Here is a 20,000-nt window from a genome sequence, read left to right as displayed (position 1 = left end):
AGGCAACATGTTCCCTCATGACTCCTAAAGGCAACATGTTCCTTCATGACTCCTAAAGACAACATGTTCCTTCATGACTCCGAAAGGCAACATGTTCCTTCATGACTCCCAAAGGCAACATGTTCCTTCATGAATCCTAACGGCAACAGGTTCCCTCGTGACTCCTCCTAACGGCAACATGTTCCCTTATGCCTCCTGCTACCGGCAACATGTTCCCTCACGACTCCTAAAGGCAACATGTTCCCTCACGACTCCTAAAGGCAACATGTTCCCTCATGACTCCTAAAGGCAACATGTTCCCTCATGACTCCTAAAGGCAACATGTTCCTTCATGACTCCTAAAGGCAACATGTTCCTTCATGGGTTCTTCCGCAACAAATGGTTGTGGGTAGAACCTCAACCCTTCAGGAAGAACCTGTGTGGAACCTTTATTTCTGAAAGTGTAGTGTCCTTTTTCTCAGCCGAACAGACTCATCTCAACAGCGTGACAACAGATCTTCACATAGAGAACGAGAAGCAAGAGAACGGAAAGTGCAGCGTCGTGTGTCCTGGCTGGAAGTACAGAGAGCTCTCCGGCTCTACACACACACACACACACACAACGCACACACACAACACACACGCCGCATAAATGTGCACACACACACAAACACACACACGCACCGCAGTCACTTACACCGATGAAGAGCAAATTTAATTGAATACTGCTTTGGACGGATGGAGCGCGTTAGACTGAGAGAGGAAAGGAGGGAGACAAGAGAACGAGAGAAAGGGCGATCGAGCTCCTTACTGCAGCAGGAAGGAGAGATTGCATCATCATGTCGCTCTATTAAAGGCTGCGGTGTGCTCCGACTGCTGAGTGGCACACAGTGAGTCAGCACAACACACACACACACACACACACACACACACACACACACACACACACACACACACACACACCTCGTAACATTTCAAATTACATCTCATCTAATGTTATAAACAATAGCATCTATTCCGCACTAGTAACAGCTGTGTATTTCACAGAATGAAGTCACTCTGCTGGTCACAGACTGGTGGCTGGAGAAAGACTCAAGCTGGATGCAGTGAGGCGCCAGCGCATGGAACGTTTTCTAGCACACAGAACAAACTTCATGCCACTGCATTGCAATCTTCCAATCGTGATGGGTTAGGGTTTCATCATGTTTTCTCTACTGGAAGGTTTCATCATGTTTTCTCTACTGGAAGGTTTCATCATGTTTTCTCGACTAGAAGGTTATCATAGAGGGCACTTTATCACATGTATTACCATGTTTATAATTGTAAGGCAAAGTAAAGTAAAAATAGTCCCTTCCTCACTCCATTCTTGACTAGTCCCTTCCTCACTCCATCCTTAACTAGTCCCTTCCTTACTCCATCCTTGACTAGTCCCTTCATCACTCCATCCTTGACTAGTCCCTTCATTACTCCATCCTTGACTAGTCCCTTCATCACTCCATCCTTGACTAGTCCCTTCCTCACTCCATGCTTGACTAGTCCCTTCCTCACTCCATTCTTGAATAGTCCCTTCCTCACTCCATACTTGACTAGTCTCTTTTATTTGATAACTAGGATCTATATTGCAATGGAGCACACATTCCATTATATAACGCGTACAGACAGAGGAAGCGTGGTTGTGTGAGCATGTGTGTGTGAGCGTGTGAGCGTGTGTGTGGTTGTGTGAGCATGTGTGTCTGTGTACCCAGAGATCCGGTCCTGTGCAGGCTCAGGTGGGCTCGGTCTCTCTCCAGCCCGCCCGGCTCCCTGCGCAGAGCGGTGCGGCCCAGGTGGCCGGCGTACTGACGCAGGAAGGAGGGGGCGCTGTGCGAGGCGGGCGGGTGCATGGCGTTGTGCACGGCGCTGTGCACGGCACTGTGCACGGAGCTGTGCATGGCGGGCAGGTGCACGGCTCTCGCCACCACGGGCTCTGACAGGCACACGATGCAGGCGGAACCAGCCGGAAGGAGGGAAGAGAAGGGGAGACAAGAGAGAGCGAGAGAAAGCAAGAGTGAGGAGCGCGTACACACAAAACCAGAGAGCACAGGACAGTGATGGAGAGAGGAGCAAAGCAGGACAAGGGGAGAAGAAAGAGAGTAAAAAAGAAGGCAGAGACACAGAGAAGTAGCAGAACATGAAAGGCTCAACACAGTAGTCCCACAGCTGGAAAGTGAGCGACTCACCAAAAGTCAAAAATGTGTCGAGTCATGGGCCGATAAAAAGGCTGATGTTGAAAAACAAAGAGTTGGAAAAAATAAAGAGAGACGTGCATGCACAGGAACAACGAGCAGATGCATTGTGGGGAACATTCCACATGAGGTAAAGGAAAAAATCGAGCGACTGATGTGAAGACTGAAGAATATATGAAGCCAACTGTAGAGGGCCCAAGAGGGCACCTCATGTTTTCTCTACTAGAAGGTTACCCAAGAGGGCACTTTATGTTTTCTCTACTAAAAGGTTACCCTAGAGGGTACTTCATGTTATCTCTCCTTAAAGGTTACCATAAAGGGCACTTCATGTTTTCTCTACTAGAAGGTTATCCAAGAGGGCACTTCATGTTTTCTCTACTAGAAGGTTACCCAAGAGGGTACTTCATGTTTTTTCTACTAGGTTATCCTAGAAGGCACTTTATGTTTTCTCTACTTGAAGGTTTCCTCTAGTGGGCACTTCTTGTTTTCTCTACTAGAACCTTACCCAAGAGGGCACTTCTTGTTTTCTCTACTAGAAGCTTACCCTAGAGGGCACTTCTTGTTTTCTCTACTAGAAGCTTACCCTAGAGGGCACTTCTTGTTTTCTCTACTAGAAGCTTACCCTAGAGGGCACTTCATGTTTTATCTACTAGAAGGTTACCATAGAGGGCACTTCATATTTTCTCTACTAGAAGCTTAGCCTCGAGGATACTTCATGTTTTCTCTCCTCGAAGGTTACGCAAGAGGGCACTTTATGTTTTCTCTACTAGAAGGTTACCCTAGAGGGCACTTCTTGTTTTCTCTACTAGAAGCTTACCCAAGTGGGCACTTCTTGTTTTCTCTATTAGAAGCTTACCCTAGAGGGCACTTCTTGTTTTCTCTACTAGAAGCTTACCCTAGAGGGCACTTCTTGTTTTCTCTACTAGAAGCTTACCCTAGAGGGCACTTCATATTTTCTCTACTAGAAGCTTACCCTAGAGGGCACTTCTTGTTTTCTCTACTAGAAGCTTACCCTAGAGGGCACTTCTTGTTTTCTCTACTAGAAGCTTACCCTAGAGGGCACTTCTTGTTTTCTCTACTAGAAGCTTAGCCTCGAGGATACTTCATGTTTTCTCTCCTCGAAGGTTACCATAGAGGGCACTTCATGTTTTCTTTACTAGAAGGTGACCCTAGAAGGCAGTTCATCACATTTTTTACAATGTTTATAATTGTAAGGTAAAGTAAAGTAAAAATTGTCCCTTCCTCACTCCATCCTTGACTAGTCCCTTCCTCACTCCATCCTTGACTAGTCCCTTCCTCACTCCATCCTTGACTAGTCCCTTCCTCACTCCATCCTTGACTAGTCCCTTCCTAACTCCATCCTTGATTAGTCCCTTCCTCACTCCATCCTTGGTTAGTCCTTTCGTCACTCCATCCTTAACTAGTCCCTTCCTCACTCCATCCTTGACTAGTGCCACACATTATTGCTTTTTGCTTTCAGCTCTGACTTGTCTTGTTTTCTCACTTCCTGTCTCTCTTTTCTCTAAAAGCAAGCTTCTGTGGTGACCTGGTTTCTGTCTGGAGTCACACACACACACACACACACACACACACACACACACACACACACACGGTGTGGGGGCCTGCAGGACTGGAGGAGCCCAGCAGGTGGCAGTCAGAGTCTCTGAGATTGACGCTGCTTTCAGAATCCCATTCACACGTCGAGCGCTGCTCTGGGTCTTCGCGGTAAAGTGAACGACACGAGCGACGGTGACGAAGCTGCACAATGAGGGGAGGATGACGAGGGTGGGTTTGAAAGAAGCTCAGGTGAAAGCTTTGTGCTCACACGTCTGCATGCCTTCATCAGAGTATTAATACTAATAATCTCTGCACCATCATGTGAGGACGACCACGTTAAACTGTTATGTTTTATGTAATATTAGGTTTAAATATGTAAATGAGGCATTATCTCATGGTGATTCTTGGTGACTTTAAGAAAAAATTACAGACGCAAACAGACAAAGAAGTCAAATAAACACCTGATTGTGTCATTTTGGAACGTTTCCTTTCCCCTAGTGAGTCCTCTGCTCTGCTCCTGCCTTGCTACCTCTTTGCAAAAAGCTTTTTCCTTGTGATGCCACATTCGGCCCGTGGACAGTACATAGCATAAACCTGTAGATAAACCTGTAGATAAACCCGTAGATATACCCGTAGATATACCCGTAGATATACCAGGGGTGGGCAGTATTTTTCCCCAGGGGGACGCATGAGGAACAGAAAATATTGTGGAGGGCCGGACCAATAGCCTGAACTTATTTATGTTCTCTCCGCAACGGAGTCTTACAGGACTTCCCAGCATGCAGTTCCGTGGTATAATTTTATAAATGTGAAACCATGAGTTAAGTTCCTATACCTGACAGCTAACTAGCTCCACTCAGTCAAACTCAGGCTACAGCTGGGCAAAGTAAATGTAACTGCCTGTTAAAATGTAAAGCAATGCGCTGCCGTCTTGACAGTATATACACCAGGCCCGACCATAGAGCCAGGTCTAATACTAATAATAATTCCACACAAAAAGAATAAAGTTTTTTTGTTTTTTTTTAAATTAGAAGAATTATAGTACTTGGCGGGACAGATTAAAACGCCCAACGGGCCGTACTTTGCCCACCCCTGTTGTAGATAAACCCGTTGATAAACCCGCAGGTAAACCCGTAGATAAACCCGTAGACATACCCGTAGACAGGGTGGCTGCTTCACCTGCGTGCGGCTCTTCATCGTCTCGGGCCGGCGGCTCCAGGGTCATCTGCTCAGCCAGTTCTGACAGCGAGTCATCGACGGGCCGAGCGCTGCGCAGCGACATGGACAGCCTCCGCTTGATGATCTTCATCCTGTCCATCGTCTCCACCGCACCACCGGGGGCCCACGGGCCTGCAAAGGAGATGATGATCATCACCATCATCATCATCATCATCACCACCATCACCACCATCACCATGCCTATCATCATCACCACCACCATCCCCATCATCATTACTATCATCACCACCACCATCATCATCTTCATCACCACCATCATCATCATCCCTACCACCATCATCATCATCATCCCTACCACCATCATCTCCACCATCATCATCACCACCATCATCAAGATCCCCACCATCATCATCACCATCATCATCTCCACCATCGTCATCACCACCATCCCCATGCCCATCATCATCACTATCATCACCACCACCACCACCATCATCTTCATCACCACCACCATCATCACCACCACCATCATCATCATCATCTCCACCATCACCACCACCACCACCATCATAATAATAATAATAATAATAATAATAATAATACATTTTATTTGTAAGGCACTCTTCATCCGAGAATCTCAGAGTGCCACATAGTTAAAATCAAAGTCATAAAATTAAGGTCATAAAAGTCAACTCAAAGTAAAAAACGCCTTTTTGAATAAAAAGTTTTTTAGGCCAGTCTTAAAAGAGTCCCGGGTCTGTGTTGCCCTCAGATGGTCAGGGAGACGGTCCACAGGCGGGGCGCTGCTGAGCAAAAGGCCCGGTCGCCCATGGTGGAGCTCGGTGTGGGGAACCCGAAGGAGCGAGCTCCTGGAAGATCTGAGGGTACGGGTGGAGGTCTGGGGAGTGATGAGTTGTTGTAGGTAGGGAGGTGCATGCCCATTGATGCATTTATGGGTGAGGAGTCGGACTCTGTAGTCAATCTGGGTTGAGACTGGGAGCCAGTGAAGGATTGGTGTGATGTGCTCATATTTACGGACTCTCATCAGGATCCTGGCAGTGCTGTTTTGAATGAGTTGTAGTTTTTGGATGTTCTTGCCAGTGATCCCAGTGAAAAGTGAGTTGCAGTAGTCCAGTCTAATGGAGATGAAAGCGTGGACGAGCTCCTCTGCATGTGACAGGGTTAAGGTGGGGCGGAGCTTGGAGATGTTTTTGAGATGATAAAAGGAGCTTTTGCACAGGTGTTTTATGTGTTCATTAAAGGTCAGGTGAGGATCAAACCTAACTGCCAGATTTGTGACTGTGGAGGAGAGGGGTATGACCTGACCGTCGAAGGTGAGGTTAGGTAACCCTAACCCTGAGTTATGGAGGCTGACTGAACCTGGTGTGGAGTGCCAACAAGGAGGGCTTTAGTTTGGCTACTGTTTAACTGGAGAAAGTTGCTGCTCATCCATGTCTTCGTCTCCCCAAGGCGGTGAGACATGAAATGGCTGCAGAGGGATTTGGGGCAGTTTTGATGTAAAGCTGTGTGTCATCAGCATAACAGTGGAAGGACATCCTATGCTTGCTAATGACACGACCGAGTGGGAACATGTAAATAATAAAGAGGATGGGGCCGAGGACCGACCCTTGCGGAACACCACAAGAGACAGGAAGCAGTCTGGACTTGGATCTTCCCAGTGAGACATATTCAGTTCTGCCAGAGAGGTAGGACTGAAACCACTTGAGTGCAGTGTCTTATAGTCCAACAGCATTGTAGAGGCGCTCGAGGAGGAGAGTGTGATCCACTGTGTCAAACACAGCAGTCAGGTCCAGGACGATGAGGAGTGCGGGTAATCCTGCATCGGCTGTCATCAGCAGGTCATTCGTAACCCTGAGCAAAGCCGTTTCAGTGCTGTGGGCTGAACGAAATCCTGACTGAAACTTTTCAAACAAGTTGTTACGTTTGAGCTGGTCCTGAAGTTGAGATGTGACTACCATTTCCAACACTATGGACAGGAAAGCAAGGTTTGAAATAGGCCTGTAATTGGCTAGGACCTCCGGGTCCAGGGTTAGGGTTTCTTGAGAAGGGGACGGATGACAGCAACCTTGAGAGAAGGTGGGACACAGCCAGTCTGAAGGGAAAGGTTAACAACCTTGGTGATGAAAGGACTGAGAGTGGGGATATGTGACTTGAGCAGAGCAGTGGGAATGGGGTCCAGGGTACAGGTACAGGATTTCATTTTTTTTTAGAATTGCCTCAACATGGCTCTCCTGAACCTCAGCGAGATGCACAGGAGACAGCACACTCGTAGAAAAGGTGTTGGTGTCAAAAGGTAGCAGAGATGGAGAGCTGGACATCAGAGAGCGAATGGCGTTGACCTTTGATCTGAAAAAGTCAATGAAGTTGTTGCATTGCTCCTCTGTAGCCTCAGTTGAAGAGGGTTGTTGTGGTTTCAGGAGATGGCTTGTGGTGGAAAAAAGCTGTTTGGAGTTGCCAGGTTTTTTTTGATTAACCCGGAATAGAACTGTGAGCGAGCATCTTTAAGGGAGTTGGAGTAGGCCCTTTGATGCTCACGGTAGGCTAGTTTATGGACAGTGAGCCCAGAGTGTCTGCAGCGTCGTTCCAGGGCACGCCCAGCTGTTTTTAATTTACTTAGCTCATGTGTGAACCAGGGAGCGGAGCGTGAGAAATTGACCTCATGTGACTTGACAGGAGCATGGAGATCAAAAACACTTCTCAGGGATGTATTGTAGAGTTCCACTAATTCATCCATTGATGCAGAGGCTGGGCAGGTGATGAGCTGGAGATCCATGGTCATAGTGGCCGAGTCAATGCTTTTCCAGTTCCGGAAAGACATTTGACGCCTAGGTCTAATAGTAGGCAGCATAAAAGTTAAGGCCATTGAGACCACTTTGTGGTCGGATACACCGAGATCATAGACCTGTAGGTTACTGATGGAAGCAGAGTCAGTGATAACCAGATCCAGAGTGTGTCCCTTGGTGTGAGTAGGAACCTCAACATGCTGCTGCAGCCCAAGACACTCAAGCACACTCAGGAAATCTGCTGCAAACTGACAGGAAGGGTTGTCGACATGGATATTTAAATCACCAACAATGACAATGTTAGTTGACATAATGCAGAGAGAGGTAAGGAGATCATTCATCTCAGGTAGGAAAGATGGGTTTGGTTTTGGAGGACGGTATATGAGAAGCACTGTCATGGAGTATGGAGATTTGCATTTGAAGGCCAGACATTCCATCGAGGAAAGATCGGGCATTGGCAGAGGAGACAGTTTTAACTCAGCCAGGTACATGACGGCTAGTCCACCACCACGACCAGAGCTGCGGGCCTTCTCCATGTAGGTATAGCCAGGGGGCATGCTTCATTAAGCACAAAGTAGTCCCCTGGTTTATGCCAGGTTTCGGTTAGGCACATGAAGTTAAGCCCTTTGTCCAGAATATGATCGTATATGAGCAGGGATTTATTAGTGAGGGATTGTGCATTTAGCAGCTCCATGGTGGAAAGAGACAGAGCTCGAGGTGGAAATCCCTGAAAGCTCCGTAAAACACTGCGATCCACTCCGTGTCTTCCATTGTACCTCGTATTGGGTAGTCTCACGATGTTTCTGACGATGACTCCGACGATGACTCCGACGATGACTCCGAGGTTTGTTTTGTTTCCTGATTTCACGTTGAAGCCGCGGCGCGAGCCTCCATGGATGTAGGGAGGTCTGTTTTTTTAAAATCCCACTCTTGACAGAGGACTTTAAACTCTTTGTCGGATGGAGCCATGAAGCTACGCCAGCGCCGTAGCTGCTGGGCGGTGTATGAAATCATTGCCGGCACCGATGTAAGAAAAACAGAACACAAACAAGCGGTGCCGTCAGGCAACAATCACAGGCTGCCGAGCCCCGGCTCCATAGTCATTCACAAAATAAATACTCCAGTAGAGCAGTCAGGCTCTTAATCCAAAAGTACGCCGAATAAAATAGCTTTAAAAAGTCACATAAATCACAAAAGCAGTAACAAAGTGTCAAGAGGAGCGGCAGCTAGCGCGCGCCAGCGTTCCCTCCTGATCAGTCTCTGCTCGAAGCCCAAAAACGATCACCACCACCACCACCACCATCATAATCATCATCACCACCATCATCATCATCATCACCACCACCATCATAATCATCATCATCATCATCATCATCATCACCACCACCACCACCATCATCATCATCATCATCATCACCACCACCACCACCACCATCATAATCATCATCACCACCATCATCATCATCATCACCACCACCATCATAATCATCATCATCATCATCACCATCATCATCATCATCATCACCACCACCACCACCATCATCATCATCATCATCATCATCATCATCACCACCATCACCACCATCATCATCATCATCATCACCACCATCATCATCATCATCACCACCATCATCATTATCATCATCATCATCATCATCACCACCACCACCACCATCATCATCATCATCACCACCACCACCATCAGCCCCACCATCACCAGCTGGTGAGCTTCATTGTTTGGGGAACACTGCAGTGCAGCCTCGGCGCATTTCTGCCATTTATTGTGAGTTGTGAGTCCCGGTGATTGTGTTCTCACTGTTGTGCGTCCCGAGCGCAAACACTGCAGAATGTAAAGACACAGAACGCTGAGCAGACCTAGAGAGAGCACACAACAAACCAACAAACATGGAGGTATGGCCGAGTGTGCAGCTCAGAGTCAGTTTAGTAGAGGGCCTCAGAGGACGAGCGGTGGTCCCGTTAGCACAAGGGAGTGGTTCGACCCCCGGTCCCTCCGTAGCTCACACGAAGTGTCCTTGAGCAAGGCACTGAACCCCCAGCTGCTCCTCACAGGCAGCCCACTGCTCCTTCACCAGCGACGGGTCCAATGCAGAGAAGGATGTCCCCGAGGGGATCAATAACTTTCTAACGCTCACGAGTCTGTTCAGTCAGGAGGACGAGGCTGCCGGTTGCTTTTCTTCCTGCTCACATGTTCACTGTGGGAGGAGCGTGTTTCACGTGTAAAGCTTTTATATCTTCTGCTTCAGTTCAGTTTGTCCTTAAGCTTCAGTCACACAGCGGTAGTCAGCCCGAGAAGATAAGGTGAGTGTGAGAGGTGACTGATTGAAAGGGAACGTCGGGCGCAGATAGTCGCGGTGACCTTGAAAGTCCAGAGAGACAAAACAACCACGAGGGAAGACGTCAGCAGGAGGTGCCGCATTCCTGTTTGTTCTGAACATTACTTTAAAGTAAAAGCTGTAATACACTAGTTTTTACTTCATTATTGAATTTACTGTATAATGCGATTAATCGCAGAAAAATCATGAGATTAATCATTTAAATTTTAAAAACATGCCCAGCCCGAATATGAATATATATATATATATATATATATATATATATATATATATATATATATATATATATATATATATATAGATCTCTATATAGATCTATATATATATATATATATATAGATCTATATAGAGATCTATATATATATATATATATATATATATATATATATATATATATATATATATATATATATATATATATAGATCTATATCTATATATATAGAGATCTATATATATATATATAGAGATCTATATATATATATATATATATATATATATATATATATATATATATATATATATATATATATCAGGGCCTGCTAAGACTTGTCTGCTGGCCTGAACACAATCACTCATGTAATTGTTTTTTCATAAATACACTACAAGTATTAATTAGCAGATCAAAGCTGATAATAATACACGACATGTATTAGTTATCAGCTGTCATAGTGATGTCATCGAGTCTCAGCTCTTCCTCTGCTGCTCTGCTTCAGCAAAAACTGCTTTAAGAGACTTTCATCCAATCAGATTCCTCCTCCCGTGTCTCTATGGGAGCAGAGCAGTTTAACCCTTTGCAGGTTAAAGGACACGGGGAGTGGACGTTGTGGTGATGTCATAATGTGTGTGGTTGAAACTAACGTGTTAAAGGAATGCTATTTTTACCTAAGAAAGTATGGGTTTAACACACGGCTATGTATAAATCTATGAGACTTAGTTTAACATGCCCAGCAGACATTTAACGTGTGTGTGTGTGTGTGTGTGTGTGTGTGTGTGTGTGTGTGTGTGTGTGTGTCTCTCTACGCTCTGCTGTACTGGCCTGGCGGGAGAGGCAAATAATTTCCTTCCCCCTTCCCTCTCTCCCTCTCTCTCTCTCTTTGTGTCTTCAACAAAGGCCATTAATCCTTTCATCTCTCGTCTTTCAGTGGGCTCTCGGGACTCGAACCCAGCGCCGCCCGGTGGGGGTTCCTGCTCTGATCGGTGAATAACACAAACCAACGTTCACACAGTTCCATGTGGTTCATCCAAGACGAAAAAACACTGAAAAGAAAGAGGAACAACGGAGGGAAAGGAGAGACGGGAGCATCTCTCAGACCCCCATCATCTCCTCCCACAGACAGACAGAGGAGACAGACAGACAGACACAGACACAGACACACACACACACACACACACACACACACACACACACACACACACACACACACACACACACACACACACGTGCCATTTCCCAGCCTTCCATCTGCTCTCTGGTGGTTTAGCAGTGATGTAGCTGGCGTCTGAGATGGAAACACTTCAGGTGTGTTGTGTAACAACACATCAGTGTCCACTTTGATTCATGAGATGATGCAATAAGTCGTGAGAGAGGAGTTTGTAAACTTTCTCCTTTGGCTTTTAGAGAAATATCTTGTCACACAGACACACAAGTCCCATTGTGCATTGATCTCAGCTGTGACATTGTGTGACCATAAGGGTTAGTGGATATAGACAGACAGACAGACAGACAGACAGACAGACAGACAGACAGACAGACAGACAGACAGACAGACAGACAGACAGACAGACAGACACATATATATATATATATACACACACATATATATATATACATATATATATATATACATACATATATATATATATATATATATATATATATATATACATATATATATACATATATATATACATATATACACATATACATATATACATATATATATACATATATACATATACACATATACATATATATACATACATATACATACATATATATATATATATACATATATATATACATACATATATACATACATATATATACATACATATATATACATACATATACATACATATATACATACATACATACATATACATACATATATACATACATACATACATACATACATACATACATACATATATATATACATATATATATATATACATGCACGTGCAAGATACTTGTGCAGGGTGTGCATGCACAGGCTGCTCGCTCCATGCACAGAGACATAGCGCGCACTTCTGCTGCTTTTAATTTTCTGCTGCTTTTAATTTTCTGCTGAAATTTTCAAAACGTATGCGTGACGGCTCGGTAGTGAAGGTATTAGGTATTGGTTAGTGTGGAACACGCAATCTAATTTAGTCAAGATACAAACACACCATTTGGGTTGCAAGGTTACAAACCCAGGCTGGAACCACCTGGTTTTCTGTATCTGAGGTGAAACACACTCCTGACCACCTTAGGGTGACTCCTCTGGTTGTATAGAAGTCTTTGCTTCATGTGTTAAAGCTGCATTCTCTCTCATGACCAACAGGGGGCAACTCCTCTGGTTGTATAGAAGTCTATGCTTCATGTGTTAAAGCTGCATTCTCTCTCATGACCAACAGGGGGCAACTCCTCTGGTTGTATAGAAGTCTATGCTTCATGTGTTAAAGCTGCATTCTCTCTCATGACCAACAGGAGGCGACTCCTCTGGTTGTATAGAAGTCTATGCTTCATGTATTAAAGCTGCATTCTCTCTCATGACCAACAGGGGGCGACTCCTCTGGTTGTATAGAAGTCTATGCTTCATGTGTTAAAGCTGCATTCTCTCTCCTGACCACCAGGGGGCGACTCCTCTGGTTGTATAGAAGTCTACGTCATTTCCTCTGTCCAAATATGGTCACTTCCTGTTCAGTAGGGAGAATGCAACTCACTTTAAGTAAGAACCGGTTCTCCTGGTTTTATCCACCAAAAAAAAGGATGAATATGGCAAATTTCACCATCCTCGCAGGACTGTTAGCTTTTCTTTGAACAGTTAGATTTATTAGTCACTCAACTGGATTTCTCAAATAGGAACCCTCCCCTATGAATCCATCCCCCATCTTATGGGTCCTCGCTCACTTTCTTTCCAACACAAACAAACAAGCATTCTTCTGCATTTTAGTGGCACGTGAGTCATACGCATGCATGCACTCTAAGGCCGAGTGGAATGGGCACTCAGTGGCACTCCGAACGCCGCGGCGGCCTGAGGACGCACAAGTAATTCACGACTCTGCCCGACTACAGAATCCTATACACACTGACACACACAAACCAACGGAAAAGACTAAAGTGGTCCTTTCTCCTTCTGATGTGTACAGAAAGTCATGATGTGAGCTCATACAGGAAGTCATCATGATGTGAGCTCATACAGGAAGTCATCATGATGTGAGCTCGTACAGGAAGTCATCATGATGTGAGCTCATACAGGAAGTCATCATGATGTGAGCTCGTACAGGAAGTCATCATGATGTGAGCTCATACAGGAAGTCATCATGATGTGAGCTCATACAGGAAGTCATCATGATGTGAGCTCGTACAGGAAGTCATCATGATGTGAGCTCATACAGGAAGTCATCATGATGTGAGCTCATACAGGAAGTCATCATGATGTGAGCTCGTACAGGAAGTCATCATGATGTGAGCTCGTACAGGAAGTCATCATGATGTGAGCTCGTACAGGAAGTCATCATGATGTGAGCTCATACAGGAAGTCATCATGATGTGAGCTCGTACAGGAAGTCATCATGATGTGAGCTCATACAGGAAGTCATCATGATGTGAGCTCATACAGGAAGTCATCATGATGTGAGCTCATACAGGAAGTCATCATGATGTGAGCTCATACAGGAAGTCATCATGATGTGAGCTCATACAGGAAGTCATCATGATGTGTGCTCGTACAGGAAGTCATCATGATGTGAGCTCATACAGGAAGTCATCATGATGTGAGCTCATACAGGAAGTCATCATGATGTGAGCTCATACAGGAAGTCATCATGATGTGTGCTCGTACAGGAAGTCATCATGATGTGAGCTCATACAGGAAGTCATCATGATGTGAGCTCATACAGGAAGTCATCATGATGTGAGCTCATACAGGAAGTCATCATGATGTGAGCTCATACAGGAAGTCATCATGATGTGAGCTCATACAGGAAGTCATCATGATGTGAGCTCGTACAGGAAGTCATCATGATGTGAGCTCGTACAGGAAGTCATCATGATGTGAGCTCGTACAGGAAGTCATCATGATGTGAGCTCGTACAGGAAGTCATCATGATGTGAGCTCGTACAGGAAGTCATCATGATGTGTGCTCGTACAGGAAGTCATCATGATGTGTGCTCGTACAGGAAGTCATCATGATGTGTGCTCGTACAGGAAGTCATCATGATGTGAGCTCGTACAGGAAGTCATCATGACATGAGCTCATACAGGAAGTCATCATGATGTGAGCTCATACAGGAAGTCATCATGATGTGAGCTCGTACAGGAAGTCATCATGATGTGAGCTCATACAGGAAGTCATCATGATGTGAGCTCGTACAGGAAGTCATCATGATGTGAGCTCATACAGGAAGTCATCATGATGTGAGCTCGTACAGGAAGTCATCATGATGTGAGCTCATACAGGAAGTCATCATGATGTGAGCTCGTACAGGAAGTCATCATGATGTGAGCTCATACAGGAAGTCATCATGATGTGAGCTCATACAGGAAGTCATCATGATGTGAGCTCGTACAGGAAGTCATCATGATGTGAGCTCATACAGGAAGTCATCATGATGTGAGCTCGTACAGGAAGTCATCATGATGTGAGCTCATACAGGAAGTCATCATGATGTGAGCTCGTACAGGAAGTCATCATGATGTGAGCTCATACAGGAAGTCATCATGATGTGAGCTCATACAGGAAGTCATCATGATGTGAGCTCGTACAGGAAGTCATCATGATGTGAGCTCGTACAGGAAGTCACCATGATGTGAGCTCATACAGGAAGTCATCATGATGTGAGCTCATACAGGAAGTCATCATGATGTGAGCTCATACAGGAAGTCATCATGATGTGAGCTCATACAGGAAGTCATCATGATGTGAGCTCATACAGGAAGTCATCATGATGTGAGATCATACAGGAAGTCATCATGATGTGAGCTCATACAGGAAGTCATCATGATGTGAGCTCGTACAGGAAGTCATCATGATGTGAGCTCGTACAGGAAGTCACCATGATGTGAGCTCATACAGGAAGTCATCATGATGTGAGCTCATACAGGAAGTCATCATGATGTGAGCTCGTACAGGAAGTCATCATGATGTGAGCTCGTACAGGAAGTCACCATGATGTGAGCTCATACAGGAAGTCATCATGATGTGAGCTCATACAGGAAGTCATCATGATGTGAGATCATACAGGAAGTCATCATGATGTGAGCTCATACAGGAAGTCATCATGATGTGAGCTCATACAGGAAGTCATCATGATGTGAGCTCGTACAGGAAGTCATCATGATGTGAGCTCATACAGGAAGTCATCATGATGTGAGCTCGTACAGGAAGTCATCATGATGTGAGCTCATACAGGAAGTCATCATGATGTGAGCTCATACAGGAAATGTACGAATTTAGTGAATTTCAATGTGTTGCTTTGAGGATTTTTCCAAACTTGTTTCGAGGAAGTGAAAGGCCTGACATGAGTCATGTTATCCTGGAAAGTATCCAGCTAGCTCAGTGAAGTAGATCAGGAGTCGATCAAAAGGACTTAATGGGCCGCAGAATGTCATGAAGCCTCTTGTGGAGAGTTGTGGAACATCTCATCACCGCCAAAGCTTTTCAACATTACAAATATTAATGAACGGCTCCCCGTTGCTGTGACTACGGTGTGTAGAGCAAACATGTCAGTCACTTTGGATGAAAGCATCAGCTAAAGGAAATGTAAGAAGAGACCCTGCAGACCCTAAGGAGACCCTAACGAGACCCTGCAGACCCTAAAGAGACCCTGCAGAGACCTTCAAGAGACTCTGCAAAGTCTCTTAGAGGTCTGCAGAGGCCATAGAGACCATGCAGAGTCTCTTGAAGGTCTGCAGAGGCCATAGAGACCATGCAGGGTCTCTGGAAGGTCTGGAGAGGCCATAGAGACCATGCAGAGTCTCTTGAAGGTCTGCAGAGGCCCTAGAGACTCTGCAGACCTTCAAGAGACTCTGCAGACCTTCAAGAGACCCTGCAGGGCCTCTTCCTGCTCTCTCCTGGGTTTCCTGACGCGTGTGTCCGGGAGGAGGAGAGTGCACGTAGGGAGGGGAGAGAGAACAGCCGGCCCAGAAGTGGTTCACGTGTTGTCACCGTGGGTCCACACCGTGTCCACGGCTGTGACGTCATCGTGGCGTGTTTAACGCGTGCGCGTGGACCCGCTGAACCCGCGCGGGGCCAAGTTACTTCCCGTTAAGGTCTTTCTGTTTTAACAACAACAACAACAACAACAACACAAATACAGCTGCCACCGACCTGCTGCTGGAGATAGTAGTCCTGCTCGTGGGTAGTCCTGATCGTGGGTAGTCCTGCTCGTGGGTAGTCCTGATCGTGAGTAGTCCGGCTCGTGGGTAGTCCTGCTCGTGGGTAGTCCGGCTCGTGGGTAGTCCTGCTCGTGGGTAGTCCTGCTCGTGAGTAGTCCTGCTCGTGGTCAAGGCTGCGGGATTAATCCACTGCGACAAGTTCCTCCAACTACTTCTGCTGGAAGAACCGCGCGCAGCCCGCTCTGGTCTCCGGTCTTCCCCCGGCCCGAGTCTCCTCCTCCGGATCCGGGTCTCTCGTGTCCCGGTTCAGGGTCTCTCGTGGTCCGGTTCAGGGTCTCTCGTGGTCCGGCTCAGGGTCCATCGTGGTCCGGCTCCGGGTCCCTCGCGGGCCTGTGGTGCTGCATCGTCCCGTCCGGTGAGCTGCTGCGTCTCTGCGCTGCTGCGACCCGAGAAGAGCCGAGTGATCCCGGAGGAGTCCGAGAGTTCCGAGTCATAGCCCCACCCCCAAAACACTCTCTCTCTCTCTCTCTCTCTCTCTCTCTCTCTCTCTCTCTCTCTCTCTCTCTCTCTCTCTCTCTCTCTCTCTCTCTCTCTCTCTCTCTCTCTCTCTCTCTCTCTCTCTCTCTCTCTCTCTCTCTCTCTCTCTCTCTCTCTCTCTCTCTCTCTCTCTCTATATATATATCTATATATATATATCTATCTATATATATATATATATATATATATATATATATATATATATATATATATATATATATATATAGATATATATATAGATATATATATATAGATATATATATATAGATATATATATATATATATATATATATATATATATATAGCAGCTTGATTAAAATACATGAAGAGCCTTCTGCAGACCCGAGACGTGTGATTGGTCACGGGGCCATGTGACCATGAACATGCGCTGTGATTGGTCAGTGAAGCTCGAGTCTCACCTCGAAGCTCGAACCTCTGGACTTACTGATGACCTCTGGGGTCATGCGATCTAGTGAGTGAAATGATGATTATGTTACTGTCTGATACATTTGCAGTTGTAGTTAATCATAAAATGTAATCGATGTCGGCAACCCACCGGCACGCCGACCCTTTATGTTGGTTTAAAAATTATATCAAGAATCAAACATAAAAAGTGATGAAACTGTCAAAACGTATGGTGAACTCTTTGACTCTTTAATATACTTTTCTTATTATTTTTCATTTTTGAAGTGTATTCATTCCAATTCAAACATTTCCATGTATTTATTTAAATGATATAATTGTTTCTCTATAATTGTTTATCAGCAATGTTTGGACATTTTAATGTTTTCTGTTCTTCACTTTAAAACTTGATGAACAGAAATCTGTCTGGTCTTTGTCGCCACCGTGTGGCTCAATAAAGACAAGCAGCATTTTATAAAACGCTTTTATTCATTCACCAGGAGAACCCTTGAGGAACCCTTGAGGAGCAGTTTGTCTTTCTTTTGTCTCGTTTTACTCAATCAATACTTTTAAAGTGTTAGTTTTACAGTTCACCCTGGAGTTACACCAAGTCCCTGAACATGAACGTGTCCCCGAGCTGTGACTCGTGTTCACGGCGTCAGGATGCTCATTACTGAGTGATGGTGGAGACTAACCCTGTATTCATCAAAAGGCGGTACTTATGTACAATATTGTGGTAAGTAGTAATTGTATGCTATTTCACTCATGTCACATATGAGAGGCAAATACTGCACTTTTGTACTTTTGCATATATGTATAGATATCTCTCTATATACAATACCTTGATACTTTTACTAAAGTAGAATGTTTAATGCAGAAGTTTTCCCAGTTCCGAGTAGAGTACTGTTGTATGGTACTTGTACTACAAGATGCTACAAGGAACTTCCATGTTGTGCTTAATTTAGACTCAAATGAAAGATTATATATTGTGTTTCTATACACATAAAATTACCTACCCCTAATTTTACTTTTATGATGATTTCAAGAATTATATCAAGACTCTCAAACATAAACACAAAAAAGTGATAAAACTGTCTTTAAACTTTACTTTTCTTATTATTTTATATTTTTAGCCTACTAAAAGTTCCGAGTAGAGTACTCTTGTACAGGTACTTTTACTTCAAGATACTACAAGAAACGTCAATTCTGTGCTGGTTCTGGCGCCCCCTGTGGACTAAAGCAGTAGTGTCTCTGAGCACCAGGGTCCCTTCAGAAAACCGCTAGTTTAAGGTCAGCAGGTCTGACAGTCTGCTTCTCTCAGTGCTGCTTCTCTCAGTGCTGCTTCTCTCAGTGCTGCTTCTCCCGGAACCGCTTCCCTCCAGCGGGTCCAGCCGCACGTCCTGGGCCTCCGGCAGCGGGGGGCCGGTGTCCGGCCAGGATTAACTACTATTTATAAAGATGTATCCTGTGTTCTGCACCCGGCGTTGGCCGCTAGAGGCCGCTAGAGGCCGCTTCCGGGGCCCCGCGGACCGGAAGCGGGCGACAGCTGCTCTGCAGTCGTTAGCTCGGCCGTCCGGTCGTCTGGCAGGTTGTCAGGGCGTCTTGTCAACAGAGGATCGTAAAGATGGAAGACGCTCAGGAAGACCTAATGGAGGAGGAGGAGGAAGAAGAGGAGGAGGAAGAAGAAGACGCGCCAACATCTTCCCTCAAAGCGCCGCCGCCGCGCGCACGCATGCAGGTGCAGCGCAGCAGCGTGTGCTCGCGCGCCTACTTCGTGGTGGTCATGGTGTTCTTCCACGTGTACATCGTGAACGTCATCGGGCTGCTGCTCTACGTGCACTACAACAACGGGCCCGTGGGAGACGCGGGGCCGCCGGGCAGCGAGCCGGAAACCCCGTTACCGGACCCGGGGTCTCCACAGCGCCACCTGGAGGACGACGACACCTGCAGCCTGGCACGCAGCGACACCTGCAGCCTGCCACGCATCGAGGGGATCCGGGTAATGAAAGGGGCGTGATCAATACATGAGGCGTAAATGATCAAAAGATGATCAATACATGAGGCGTAAATGATCAAAAGATGATCAATACATGAGGCATAAATGATCAAAAGATGATCAATACATGAGGCATAAATGATTAATAGTAATTAATGAATGATGATTAATAGATGATCTATAAATAATTCATAGATGATCAATAGATGATCTGATGCTAAAAATGCCTCTCATATAAAAGTACTGATGTTTGACATAAAATATAAAATGATAGATTGAACCATCAGATTGTCTAATTGTTCGTATTTGACCAGAGGTGTGTGTGCAGGTGGTTCACGTGCACATGAATGGCGTGCACGTGACCAGTGGTGTGTGTGCAGGTGGGTCACGTGCATGTGAAAGGCGTGCACGTGACCAGTTGTGT

At 45.5% G+C, this 20,000-nt stretch overlaps 2 protein-coding genes across 6 annotated transcripts in view; one reads left to right on the top strand and one right to left on the bottom strand.

Moving 5' to 3' along the window:
* LOC137800964 (cyclin-dependent kinase 17-like) overlaps nt 1–17,086 on the bottom strand; it is a 49,655-nt gene extending 32,569 nt beyond the window's left edge. For 3 of the 5 annotated variants that reach the window (XM_068598337.1, XM_068598338.1, XM_068598342.1), the window contains exons 1-3: nt 16,634–17,086; nt 4,917–5,111; nt 1,721–1,945 (exon numbers count right to left, since the gene is read on the bottom strand). In XM_068598337.1, the coding sequence (XP_068454438.1) occupies nt 1,721–1,945; nt 4,917–5,079 (388 nt within the window). In that variant the 5' untranslated portion in view covers nt 5,080–5,111; nt 16,634–17,086. The remainder of the gene's footprint in view (nt 1–1,720; nt 1,946–4,916; nt 5,112–16,633) is intronic. The other 2 variants (XM_068598339.1, XM_068598340.1) reach the window with 2 other exon arrangements.
* A 1,994-nt stretch (nt 17,087–19,080) lies between these two features.
* Nucleotides 19,081–20,000, top strand: part of LOC137800966 (transmembrane prolyl 4-hydroxylase-like) — a 10,739-nt gene continuing 9,819 nt past the window's right edge. The window contains exon 1 of the mRNA XM_068598343.1: nt 19,081–19,579. Coding sequence (XP_068454444.1) covers nt 19,205–19,579 — 375 coding nt within the window. The 5' untranslated portion in view covers nt 19,081–19,204. The remainder of the gene's footprint in view (nt 19,580–20,000) is intronic.

This window comes from Clinocottus analis, unplaced genomic scaffold (assembly GCF_023055335.1).
Source record: "Clinocottus analis isolate CAN_PGR_092001 unplaced genomic scaffold, fCliAna1.0.p SCAF_4, whole genome shotgun sequence".
Lineage (NCBI taxonomy): Eukaryota > Metazoa > Chordata > Actinopteri > Perciformes > Cottidae > Clinocottus > Clinocottus analis.
Note: the sequence above shows the minus strand (reverse complement) of the source record. Positions and strands in the feature narration are given on the sequence as shown.